General features: G+C 43.7%; 2 protein-coding genes across 2 annotated transcripts; one reads left to right on the top strand and one right to left on the bottom strand.

Moving 5' to 3' along the window:
- The first annotated feature begins 2,046 nt into the window (after nt 1-2,046).
- On the top strand, nt 2,047-7,833 carry LOC118783852 (beta-galactoside-binding lectin-like). Its single transcript, XM_036537813.1, has 4 exons — nt 2,047-2,219; nt 6,313-6,392; nt 6,565-6,736; nt 7,422-7,833. The coding sequence occupies exons 1-4, from the start codon at nt 2,214-2,216 to the stop codon at nt 7,566-7,568; spliced, it is 405 nt and encodes a 134-aa protein (XP_036393706.1). The 5' UTR covers nt 2,047-2,213; the 3' UTR covers nt 7,569-7,833.
- A 3,812-nt stretch (nt 7,834-11,645) lies between these two features.
- LOC118772977 (urotensin-2 receptor) lies at nt 11,646-12,665 on the bottom strand. Its single transcript, XM_036521729.1, has one exon. The coding sequence runs from the start codon at nt 12,663-12,665 to the stop codon at nt 11,646-11,648; it is 1,020 nt and encodes a 339-aa protein (XP_036377622.1).
- Nucleotides 12,666-13,701: the final 1,036 nt, after the last annotated feature.

The raw sequence follows: 13,701 nt of genomic DNA on the forward strand, positions 1-13,701 counted from the left end.
TATGGTAACAATATGACAATTTTTTCTGTTCTTTTGTGCTGGCAGTCGCTCTGGATGCGATCGTCTGTTAAATGAATGTAATCATGTAATGTAATGTATTGCAATGTAATGCAATGTAATGTAATGTTCTTCCCTCACTGTGTGTTCCCCTCCACTGATATGCAAACAGCTGAACTCATTTCAAAAGCCACTTAGGAGATAATATGAGCACATATGCTTTAGTGTTTATTCATCAATACAATGCAATGGAGTAAAACTGAAAGCAACAGATGCAGTGCACTACGTAATGGCTGAGAAATGAATAGTAATGACAATGTAATAACATGCTGTTTAACACAGCAGTGTAACACTGTACAATGCTAAAATACCTTGATAGCTGGCCAATGAATGCATATAAAATACCAGGAATACACACACAAACACAGCTAGCTATAAGCTGCATTCAAATGTCCAACAAAATGAACATAAATAATATGTAGACAGCGTTGGACTGAATATCATTCAAAGTTCTACTAGGCAAAAGCATAGCATCCAAGGCCATGTAAAACTACAACTAGCTATACGTAGGGAACATGCCTATCCGTAGTAAAGAGGGCACCAGTTATGGTGTGGTTATGGCTTGCCTCAGAGAGGTCACCATTAATGAAGGAAATACTGCTGTTCCCTGAGAGGCAGTGGACTTGGGAATTTTGATGAGGACAGTAAATTCTGCAGCAAATACCCAATTCAATAACTAGAGGACCTTTATGTCTGTTAGGGCCTGGTTTGAAAACACTAAAAAGACAAGACAATCGTGTAAATAAATAAAAACACAACTTTATTAATTATAACAGCAAACAGTGACTAATAAATGAAAAGGGAAGGAAATGAAATAAACTGGAATAACAAAAACACATACAGACAAACATGAAGTGAATTTTTGAACAAATGATAGATGTTATAGCAGAACAAAGCAACATAAAGTGAGTAAAGACAGAAAAACTGTATGAGCAGTTAAGAGGGGAAATGTAACACCTGCCAGTCGAACTACATAACTGTAGTTTTGACTCCAGCTTATAAAACATTGATAGGTAGTTACTTCTAGCAATTGATAGGTAGGTACTTTTAGTAACGCCTATGGAACGCTTTGAATCTGTTCTTAGTGTTATGTATACTCCCGACAGCAATTATAAGTGACACCACCACAATGTCGCGTATTAAAGTAGTTTTATTAATAAAAACAGTACGTACAGAAAGAGGATGAACAATAAGGTTTTATTCGTTTCTTCCTCATTTCGATTGTTTCCGTTCCAATGTATTTTCCTAAGCTCTTTACCCCTCCAACATTGACTTGTTTACATGGACCGTTAAGTGTGTCTTACCATTGAAAGGTTATCAACCGGCGTGTTAAAGAACCTATTCAGGCCTATTAATTTCCGCCTCAGCTAAATCAAATGGTTGTTCGCAGGTGGCGCGCCAGGCGTTGATAGCAACGCCGAAAGTAAAATAGTCCCCGAAAATTTGGACTTAGAGTTGGGGGCAGAAGGAACCTATTTTACTCGTTGTTTTTTTGTTTTCTCCAGGCTTACTTGGTTATTATGACATGGGCATATACCTGTATGTTAGGCAAATGAGAAAAGAACATAATCGGAATAACGTAAAATCGGTAAAAAGGTTAAATACGATCAGATTCCCGCTGGTCGTCACACAGAAACAAGGAGAACAAAATTAAGTGTTACATTATCTTGGTTGTAAAGCGATTCTTACACTTAAAAAAGAGCATGTCGATTTTTTTCTGCCTTGCTTCCAACGGAAGGTAATGCAGATCTATCAAAAGCGTGATTCGCAGTCAGTAGTATGCAGCTCGCCACCGCTGCACCTCAGTATTACATACTTTCCGATCCGTTAGGTGGCCTCACCGCAGCTAAGCAGTCACGGGAACTTTGGTTTCTGCAGTTTGACGAACCAGGAAGTAAATGTACATCGCTGTTCGGATCCAATCAGAAACCACACAAGGCTGACCAAAGTCCGAGATATCGTAGAATCAATAATACCTTAATACTGAAGGCGTTCTCTTCTGTCGATCTGATTGGTTTCGGCTTGTCAGGACTCGTGACTCCCGTTTTGCTCATAAATACGCGAATCACACTATTTCTATTTCCTCCTGTTAAAGACCAAGTTGGTCAGCTGTGAAGGTCTTCTCCCAGTGCACTCTCCGCGACGGAAGAGCCAAGATGAGTGTAAGTCGTTTATTAAAACGTTTCAGAGTACACATGTAACTCCAGATATTTTATGATGGTGATGATGGTGCATCAGCATTCCAAACAATTAATTTCGCTCAGAACTGGATAAATATTTGACGGCATACATAGACATTGCTCTTCGCTAGCATTAAAGAGAATTAATTATATTTATCTTACTGTGATTTAACTCTAATCCGTGTTGTGTGATGCTGATATCAGGGAGTGAATGATTTCGTCTGTCATTGTTCTATTGTGTTTAAGGGTATTGCTCTACTGCACTGCCGATTTTTTAGTGATGCTATCCATTAAAGCATGTTTGGTGACCCTCAGGTAGCCTTCACTTGGCGAAGACAACCTTAAACTCGAAATGACATTTCACAAAGCTCATCTTCTACAGTGTGTAGATTGTGTTGTTTGAGCAAAATATTTTTTAATCCAATAAGGAGTGTGAGAACAGGAGCAAGTGTATACTTTTTTATGCAATCCCGCATCGCATTTTTGTCACTTTAAAATAGTTTCCAGGCTATTTAGGATAGTGAGCAAGTGCAGCTTCAAATATCAATGAAGTAGCACAGAGTTACATTTCAATCTGGTTTTAGGATGACCTTTTTGTAAGATCATACATATCTTTGGATAATTTATATGAACTTTCGAAACTGTAAAACAGTTTAATCTCAGTATGACAAACCAGGGATACTCTTAAGAGTGTACTGTGTCCTTGCTTCAGAGCTCAATGCCTTAGTGTACATTTCCTTTTAACCTCCTTATAATGTTACAGGAAAATTATGAGAGTGTTTTGTGTTAGCTGGTCACGCTAACATAGATGAGTTACAGCCCAGATGGACACAGGATCAGACTCTACAGGGTCTATACAGAGCAAGACAGAGAACCTTTTTAGTTAAAAAAAAAAAAAAAAAACTCCTTGCTGAAATAATAGACCACGAAACCAAGACCAATATGACAAGAGTATCTTCTACAAGGCTCATGAACCCATCTGTTCAGTGGAAAACAAACCTTGTATTACTCACCACAATGAAACGCACAGTAATGGACAGTGTAAAGGACAAATGGTTTTATCGGCTAAATTAATAATTGCACATGTAGACCTTGGTAGGTGTCCCAAACTAATGTTTTACTCTCAGTTTACTCTGTGATTCAACCCTGGTGTCTGGCTCTCAGATTCCATGTTAGACCTCAGATGTGGTGAAAGTTAATTCATTGGAATGGGGGGGTTACACATTAACATTAACAAGGCACTAATGATAATGGTGGGGGTTCCGACACTACAGAGAACTCATTGCATGTGAGGACCTGAAAGTAAACATGTAGTAGGTAGACATTATGAAGTAAAATGATGACCTTTCTGGGGGGAACTCACCTTATATGGCCTATCAGGTATCAAGGGAAACTGGGTGTGATATGTGGGCTGCTCCACCCAATTCTGGGTTAAACACACAGATAGACATATCTTGGAGTGAATCTCCTGGGAGAGGTCCATGTTGGTATGGAGCATGCCATGCAAAACACTTGGTGTCAGGGTTACGAAATGTTAGCTCCAGCAACTGTGTGGGTGTTTTATGGATTTACTGTCACTGTGATGACTGTTACAACAGTCATATGGTGCTTGTTCCTGTTCCCTCCTCTTTATGACCCCTAAATCGTTAATGTGGTGTATCATTAATATGGAGCTTGCTTAGGAGATAACCCTGCACTGAACTCTATTGTTACTAAGGTATCCCCACCTAGAAAGCTATAGTAGCACCACCTCATCTCATTGTGTGCTCACTGGTCAAAGTCAACATATCGACAACTGAGGGCAATCAACATTTCTGAGTGTGCATACCAGGATTCTTTGCAGAGAGCAAATGCAATAATGTCTGGAATAAAGTCTATGATGAATGAGTCTAAACAGTCAGTTTCTGTTGCACAATGTTCAACAACTTGATCCCTGTGTGCAAAGCCCCAATTGTCAGATGCCTCATCCACCTTAGGTCACTGCATCATACAGTACTGATCATCACTATGTGTCAACTGTGTAGGAAGCTGATGATTGATCATTGCTGTACACAGGGAATTCTAAATGTTTAGGTCTCTTCATTGGAAGCCAGGACATTCAGCACACGAGTAAGCCATCAATGATGAAGCAGAGTAAAGCAGACTAAAGATGTCTGTGGGTGGAATTTACAGCATGGCTCTAGTAGTCGCACGTAAGCAACTACTGCATTTCCCCTTCCTAATGAGTCATAATGGTCTTTATTGCTAAGCTTGATTAGTCCCGCAAAAAGGACTGAGGGTGGTTGAAGGTGGCTTGAGATTTGTATTGGCATTGTGACAAATCTTAGCCTCTGGTAATTCCCTCACAGCCGGTATATATGCTATGTCATAGAGACAGAAATGGACAATCATGATCGATTTCTCCATATACACACTCTTTAGATGAGATTCCTTTGGGTTGAGTTCCATGTTGAAGTCCTGGATACATGCCGTGCCAGGCCTGCTGCGAAAAAGAAAATGACTTCATTTTAAAGTTCATTTAAGTCTAATGATGACATCGCATAATATGGAGGGCTATTTTTACCCCTCAATAATATATCAGCAATAAGATTTATGACTGCCAGCTCACTGACCATAGAACTTCAGAACTGGACTGAGAGAAGTTTACCTGAAACAGGTGCTTCTGTTCCCAGATCCAGGTTTACCTTCACATTTCCTCAACCATTAATAATGCCCTCAATTTAAAGCCCACACATGTTTTCTGAAATTTCATGCCAAACTGTTTACTCTGCTAACAGACAGCAGTACCAATAGCAGTTGATCTGATTGCCTGAGGGCTGAGAATGGTTTGACTTGAACCTAGTGGGAGTACTCTGCTGTAGAGAGCTGAGCACTTTCATTGGGTTTGATTGCTCAGTTATTTAAGAAGCAGTGTGTTGAAAACTATCCATCTGGATTGACTGTATTGTAGCATACTTCTTGCCTATAACTTCTGTGGGAACCACATAAAAGTCCTTTAAAACTGAACAAGTAAGCCTCTTTGAACTCAGCAGCTGCCAGAGAGCTACAGATGGTCAGGTCATGTTGTGAATTGTGTCTTAGCAAGAGATATCTCATTGCACTTCAAATAAGGTGCTGGAGATGAGCATGTGTTCCTGGGTAACCTCAAAATGTGGGCACAGTACAGAGATATCTTTTAACGAAGAAAACATTACCCCAGAGTAAACATCAGTCCTGCCTGGTGTCCTATGTTTCAAATACCTGCTGTTAATGGGAATGGGTCATTTGAAAAGGTGTTTAAAATTAATTTCACATGTATCCATTAGTATAGTACAGTCAGCTCTTGAGAACTAATATAGAAAAGTTGTAGAAAAGTAGAAAAGAGAGAAGTTACAAGGTCAGCATGTTGAATGCTGTGTGGCTTTTTTGCCTCATGATCACTTCTCGTACTGGAAATGGCTTTTTTTCAGAAGTGGTCAGCATTTCGTCAAATGACTCTCTGAGTCCCTTACTCTAGTGAGCACCTATAGCAGGCCATTAAATCAAGATCAAGACCAAGATCAAGAGATTTTATTGCCATTTGCACAGGTACAGGACAGTACAGGTACATTGGAATTCTTGTGCGTAACTCACTGAGTCAGCTTTTATATATATGAAAAAAAAAACAGGCAAAGAAAGGCAATTAAAAGAGCAGCATAAAAAGTAATAAATACACCTATATAAAAAATACACATTATGAATAAATACACACTATACACACTATATAAAAATACACACTATGAATTATTGCACAGTAAATTATTGAACTATTGAATTGAATTATTGCACAAACCAAAACAAACCAATAGACTGGAGAAAACTCTGTATAACAGAGAGAGTGAGAGAGGGTGAGGTAATTGAATACTAAATCCCAGTCCGTAAGGTGTAAGAGTGTTGTGAGGTGTTAAGTGTCCATGGTGTGGGGGGGTGTGGTATTTCCCTCCCGCCTGCATATGCTGCATGAAGATGTGCAATAAGTGTAATAAAGGTTTTCCTGCTGACTGCATAGTGTGTGAATGTACTGCAGTGGCACTCCTCTCTCCTCTGTTTTTAACAGAAGCTAGAGCTGAAGAACATGTCCTTCAAGGCAGGCTTGGATCTGAAGATCACTGGCGTCCCCAACGGTGATGCAAATACGTGAGTAAACGTTCCTCTGGCTCAGCTGAGCTTGCCATTTCCCCGTCGAACCTCTACCTGTTTTCACTTATTCTCGCAACATCATTGGGCCCTTTCGCTGTCAGTTGTCAGCGTGGGCCATGCCCACGACTCGTTTCTCTGCTTCCTGATTGCATGTTTTGCCATCTCTCAGTTTCGTCATCAACATCGGCCACTCGGATGACAACATTGCACTGCACTTCAACCCACGCTTCGACCATGAGGGAGACCACCGCACCATCGTCTGCAACTCCCTGCATAATGGCTCCTGGAGCAGCGAGGAGAGGGAGGGCAACTTCCCCTTCCAGCACGGGGAGGAATTCAAGGTGAGGCCTGGGGTAGGGGCATTGAGCAAGTGCCCCAGTGAGGAATCTCTGCACAGTTCTCTGCAGTGCTCTCTTATTCTGTTACAGGCCTCTACTGGACATCCATTGGATAAGTCTCCCTATCACTTGTCTCTAAAAATGCAGCCTTCTGCTGCCATTGGAAAAGTACTACACTGTACAATGAACCTCTTCAGTCAGCAATCTTTACCCATAAATCACTTGTGAAACTGGCTGTTGTGCACTTGCTTTTAAGGGTTATAGTGGCTCCTAACTGCTGATAGGAGAAATGTTGTCACCTTGTAAAAGAGCATCTTGACTCCAGTGAGATAGTTTTATTAGCTGACTTGGTCTTTGGTGTGGGTGACCTCCAGTGGTGGAATGGCATCATTGCATGCTCTCATAGTTTTATGTCCAAGAAACTCTTACCCATTTAGTCATACAGTAGATTCTTGTCTTTAAATAGTTACAGGCAATTCTCTCATTAAAACATACCGCAATCTACAGTATATAATTAGTCTGAGTATATTTAGTCTTCAACATGTTTTTCAGTGTCGTATTGAGTTAATAAATGAGTTGGACTGTATTGTTTATTGCTATGGTAACTGCTCTTCTGCCACCTCTCTGCATCCCTCTGTTTATCTTCCTCTGATCTTTCTTTCCCTGAATCCCTCATCACCTCTCCCAGATCACCATTTCTTTCGACAACGACAGTTTCCGGATTAAACTGCCCGACGGTCACGTGATGCACTTCCCCAACCGTTTTGGCGACGACAAATATAAACACATTCACGTTCAGGGGGATGTAAGGATCAAGGGCTTCAAGATGAAGTAGGCCAGCCAAGAGCCACTAGGCATCCCCTTTCTGACTGCAGATTGGCTGTTCTGATCCCTTGTCTGACTGCTCATTGGCTGTTCAGCCATTCCATGACTGCATATTGTCTGTACTACATAAACATCAGTGCCTTTAACATTGTGACTTCCTGTGACAGCATACTTGTGTTTGTACAAGCACAATGCACTTTTTTCCATGGTAGACTTGAACAAGGGGTGTCCCGATGGCCGCTCAGAATGTGGGAGTCTCTCCAGATATGTCAATAAACCACTATCTCAATATGGAAAGTTTTGTTGTCGGTGCCTGCATGTAGCTGTCATTAATTCTGCAACACTGTCCTCCTGATTTTCAAAGCTTGGGTACATAAGGGCAACAAGCACACCCTTCAATTAAGATTGGACACACTCTTCATTTGACATGTGCACATTGCTTGGTAGATTTATCCAGGGTTAAATTCAATATATAGCTCACATTATATAGTCACATAGCTGCAGTAATGTACCTTAGCAATGTACATTGATCAAAGATCCTCAATCTGTGCATGGTGCAGTTCCTCAATCTCTGTCCATTCTGCTGCACACTGAAAAGGCATCCACCATTTCAGTAATCCAAAGATGGGGTCACATGGGGGAAAATAGCAACAGCGGGGGTAAAGAAAGGCCTACCAAGGATTTAAAGAAATGTTTTCATTTGTTTCATTTAAGACCCAACATGGAGAAAGTTAACTCATATTGAACTACCAGGTGGAGCAGGGCATTTTTAGGATCTTGAGAGATGGAAATGTAAATGTATCTAGGCACTGCATATAAATGTACAAACATAATATGGAGATTGCAATAAAACACAAATACTATTGTTAAAAATACATGAAGTCATATAAGAAAAAAACTGAATACCACCACCCATCCACTTGCAGCTCAGACTTCATACTCATTTGCCCCTGGGTCATTGTGACCGGCAGAGTACTGATGGCATAAACTTTGATAAAGATCTGCAGGAGACTTGTGTTCCTTCTGTTAAGCTGATGCAGACATGTGATAGTCACAGGAAATATGAAATGCTCTCAGGTCAGTGCTTTTCATAGCCTATTGAGGTTCTGTCTGTTGTTTGTTTACCTGTTCACTCATACATAGAAAGCATGTATACATACATTATACATACGTACATCTCTTGAGACTCTATCTGGACTGACCTATCACACAATCCCCGAGTGGTCACTTCCCAACTTCTGTCTGCTGTCATCTCTCAACTCCCCATCTGGATCAGTGCTGTTAAAAATTGCTGTGTTTTTTGTTATCGTCTTTACTTTGGCACTCATTGCGCTGTCTTGAATTTGGATCTTGTTAGTTGCCCTATACCCTGTAGTTGTATAAATTAACTAGCACTGCGTCCTCAAACAGACTTGTCACATTGTGGAACTGTACACATCCTGTCCCCGTACTGTCGCTATACTTACTGTATGCACTTTTGTACGTCCCTTTGGATAAAAGCATCTGCTAAATAAATAAATGTAAATGATATATATGCATGTAATTTGAACAGAGCAACTGCACATTACTACAAGGCTGGGCTTGTGGTAGCTTGGAGGAGCTGTGGGTGTCCTGTGCGATCCATATAGTTTGAAATTCCACACTTCTCTTCTTTTTGTTTTTTTTGCTACTTTTTATTTTTTACTTTGGTTCATGTCTCATTACAAGACGAGGAGTTTTTTTCCTTTCTGTAGACTAGTTTCAGATAAATTATAGGTTGCCCTTCATGGTCTACGGGGGCAGGAATAGATTGTATTATCAACCAGTCCTCTGACAAGTGAGCAAACATGAAATTACAAAATGTCTTTTCTTGTCAGCAAAAAGAGGAGAGTACTCTCAGTGTGTTTGCAAGCCCTCTTTGACCAGTCCATTTCGTCCTTGTCAATTCAATGTCACCTCAGTGTGAAATCTGGTATTTTTTTCCCCTAACAAAACACATATTTTTTCCATTGCTGTGCTTCACCTGGTGGGACTGTAGCTCACCGGTTCAATGGTCACGGTTCAGTGATTCATTGAGCGCAGCTCAGCGGTTCAGTGGTCACGGTCCATCGATTCAGTGGCTGCAGTTCAGCGGCCGCAGTTCATTGAGTCAGTCACCCGCAGTTCAGTGACAGTTCGGTGACGGTGCTCGGGAGCAGAGCGCTGTCAAGGTGCAGCGGTTTGCCCGTCTTGTTAGTGTACTTTTCTCGGAGTGGTGAATAATGGCCTGGGCTTGGAGGAGCTACATTCCGCAGGACAATTTGCAGAGCAACACGAAACGCCGTGCTCACCCTGGCTGAGGAATGTGACGGACCAAGGCTACATTCCTGGGAGGAGGGTCCAACCCAGACACCAGCACAGAGGAAATAAGATACAGTGGACACACTGCATCTGGGTGTGCACACATACATGTACAAGCAAGTTTGCACAGACATGCACACACAGACATGCACTTTGTACCCACACCCTTGTAAGTCACTCTGGATAAGAGTGTCTGCTGAATGGTGATAATGTCCATGCACGCACACACACACACACACACTTGTGCACAGCCACATTCATGTACGTGCATGCACACACGTACACAGACATACTCAGAATGAAACAACCAGCAGCACTACAGATGGGATCTTTGTTCTCAGTCTCAACGTCATTATAGAAAACAGGAAATGACAAAACTGGAGACAATACATTTGACTGAAAATACAGACACAAGTAACATGATCAATGGTATGTAATTACATATTTCAAGTTATCAGAGAATTATTATTTCACAATTTAATCAGTTAGTACTTTTTCAAAGAATGAAATGAAGAAAATATGTGTTTATTGATTAAAGTCTTAAAGTAATATCAAATTAGCAGCAGCATAAAGAAACGGTTTGGAGCAATCCAGTGTAGTTTTGAGTCAAGCTAAATGCTTCATTTTTGCCTTATATGCAGTAGAGGGCACTGCTTCCACATATCCTTAATACCATGGCACAAAAAAGAAGCCTGAAAAGACTGACTTGCCCCTCCAGTGGGATGGCAGTTTATGTATTTCCTAGCTTTGGGACTTCATCCTACTGAATTCAGCACAAGGTAAAATATATCAGCCCTCTATCCACGATTGCATTATGGCGCTCCAACCCACTGGTAGTGATCTGGACGGCCATACACGAAAAGGAGCTGCAAGCAATTTCTCAGTGCTTTACCAGACTTCCCTTTTGCCCTTCATGGGGCGTTCAGTGTGATTTGAGATAGACAGTATTCTACGAAACGTGGCACGGCAATCAAAGGGAATTTTCCCTTTACTTTTTAGTAGTTTATACATATGACATTTTGGGGGAGGGAGGGCTGTAGAAAGACATGGATATCTGTTTCACAGAGACAGTAAATAAGCCTGTGATCACTGCTTGTCTAGACGTTGAGAGGCATAAAGAGATGAGGCACAGAGATGAAAGGGACTGGCACCATGGATACACAAATAACGAAAGAGCACACGGTAAGAAGGGATTGAAATCCCAGTTCAAAGATCTGTCAAAATTACAAAACGCAAATGAGAAAACTGCAGCAACACTGAAACAGAAAATAATGCCATTTCTAAAGTTAAACATGAACTCAAAGTAGGAACAAAAATAGCATTGTGTATTTCTCTTATCAGTTAAGAAGTTGCCAGTTTTCTGTGATTTTGAAAAAAAGGGAAAAAAAATCCAGTTCCTCTGTGATTTTCATATCAGCTCTAAAACAGCACTCAGTAAAGGATGAATCCATGGCCACATAGGATCGTGTACTCATTGCATAGCAAAGCAAGGACCGGGGACCTCTGTGGCTGGAGTATCAACACCTCCCAGTGCTTAGAGTCTCAACACAATGCAAAATGGCTCATTATTACTCCATGATCATGACACATGCAGTTGTAATGGTATGACACTGTTTCATACAAAGGACACCAGGATGAACTTTTTTTTGGCCCCTGATATGAGGTTCCCACTGCAGTATACATCACAGAATGTAATGCATAACTATAAGCCACTTCCACACAAGTCTGTGCAATGGAAATACGTGAGGGTCCAACCAGATCTCCCGCTCTACAAGTCCTGCGTGGCGGCTGCACCCGCCGACCCGCCTGGATCCCCCCTGCTGGACCCCGACGCCTGCCCCTTCTGTGCCAGGTAGTCCTTGTAGCTGTGCGTCAGCAGAGTGTACAGCAGGGGGTTCACACAGCTGTTGCCGTAGGTGAGGCAGGTGACGAAGAAGTTGACGTAGGTTTGGGCGGCCGGCGACAGGGCCCTTAGGGAGTCGGGCGAGAAGAGCCTGGCCAGCTGCCAGGCCCAGAAGGGCAGGAAGCAGGCCCAGTAGGCCAGGATGATGCAGAAGATCATGGTCACGACCCTCTGCCTGAGCCCCCTCCTCCGCGCTGACCGGCTGCTGCCGCCCAGGCTGGCCTGGGCCGCCCAGTACCTCCTGGCCAGCCCGGCGTACAGCCCCACAATGACTAGCCCCGGGAGAAGGACGCTGGTGCAGAACAGGACGCTCAGGTAGGCCTTGAAGGCCTCGGGGGTCCAGGTGGGGAAGCAGATGCGCTTGCTGCGCCCAGCCGAGTTGGGCTTGCCCTCGCGCAGGCGGATCATCACCATCATGGGCAGGGTGAGCAGCAGGGACGCCCCCCAGATGGCCAGGGCCACCAGCTTGCGCCCCCTGGTGGACGAGTGCCGGGCCCTGAAGGGCGAGGCCACGGCCCGGTAGCGCTCAAAGCTCATGGCGCCAAGCACGAAGACGCTGGCGTGCATGGTGAGCAGGTCCAGGCTCAGCAGCACACGGCAGCCCACCTCCCCAAATAGCCAGTCCTGGGCAAAGTAGGTGCACACCACGAAGGGGATGGTGGACAGGTAGAGCAGGTCGGCCAGGGCCAGGTTCAGGATGTAGACGTACATGGAGCCCGTCCGGCGCAGCGCTGCCGTCTTGGTGATCACCAGAGTGTAGACGTTCCCCGTCACACCCAGCACGCACATGGTCAGCAGCGTGGCGCCGAGCAGCGACGTCACCCACAGGCCGCTGCCCTGGCTGGGCCCCACCTGCGCCGACGTGGCATTGGGCGTCTGGTTCATGCTAGAGCGACGTCCAGAGTTTCCAGCGTTAAGCAATGGAAAAATCAGTTCAAAGTGCCTCACTCAGCCGCGGTGGTAACAACCATTCCATGCTATTTGAGTTGGAGTGTTCCGAGCTTGAGAAAAGATACTGGTGTAGACGAAGCACTGGATACTTAAAAGCAAGGTGGTCATGATCTGTAGTTCCTTTGATATATCAATTCAGCGACCTTTAGCACAAATCTTCACTCCATGTTCACCTGTTCAGTGACGTTGCAGAGAGAGAGAGAGTAACAGTTACCTTTTGAAATGCTAACAACCTCTTCAGACAGAGGCGTCCTTCCCCTTGCGCTACGGACTCGTCTCAGGTCTGATATTCAGGGTCGGTATTCTGCACTGCCCTGTGTGCTAATTAAATATCAAAGTCAGTAATGCAATTCCTCCAGGCTGTGGAGAAGAGGGTCGCACAGGGTGTCCTGTTTAATGCAGCTGCATCTCCTCATGTTGATTCCCCCACCCCGATTCCATCGTGGGGTTGCCAGACAAACACTAGCTTGTTTGAGTCCCTCCCCTGTATCCAGTAAAAAAATAAAAAAGCAGAACAGGAGCAAAGTCACGAAGGCGCACATGCTCAAGGTGTCCTGCTAAGACGGGCGCTGGGGTGGTGGACACACCCTAGCGAAGCCCCAGAAACGCGTTTCATCGTTGGTCTGGTTCTTAAGCTTTTTGCTGCGCAAAGCCTCCGCACATCCATGAAACAGCTCCCCTGTGTCTGTGCTGTTGGTTGGTCCTGGGCGTAAGGGCAGCTGGGAGATTGAGGGCAGATTGGCTGACGATTTATGCCTGTTCCTCCCAGCCTAGTGTCCCGTAACGGAGTCTCTGGCGGGCCCTAGAGCCGAATCTCCCAACGGCAGCCAGATTCTCCCCCTGACTCCCAGAATTCAAGCTCTCCTCGTTCCTCTCGCCGCTAATCTCTCTCTCTCGCTCCAGTCCGGACCACCTCGCGCTCTCTGTTTCAGTGGTCCTCCGGCATGAGGCACCCGGGTAGTCCTGTTCA

The sequence above is a fragment of the Megalops cyprinoides genome, chromosome 1, assembly GCF_013368585.1.
Source record: "Megalops cyprinoides isolate fMegCyp1 chromosome 1, fMegCyp1.pri, whole genome shotgun sequence".
NCBI classification, from domain to species: domain Eukaryota; kingdom Metazoa; phylum Chordata; class Actinopteri; order Elopiformes; family Megalopidae; genus Megalops; species Megalops cyprinoides.

Bases quoted from the DNA above. Each gene is read 5' to 3' on its own strand.
- LOC118783852 (XM_036537813.1), top strand. The intron at 6,393-6,564 runs GTGAGTAAACGT...GCCATCTCTCAG, and splicing joins CCCAACGGTGATGCAAATAC to TTTCGTCATCAACATCGGCC. The intron at 6,737-7,421 runs GTGAGGCCTGGG...CACCTCTCCCAG, and splicing joins AGCACGGGGAGGAATTCAAG to ATCACCATTTCTTTCGACAA.
- LOC118772977 (XM_036521729.1), bottom strand. From the start codon at position 12,665: ATGAACCAGACGCCCAATGCCACGTCGGCGCAGGTGGGGCCCAGCCAG.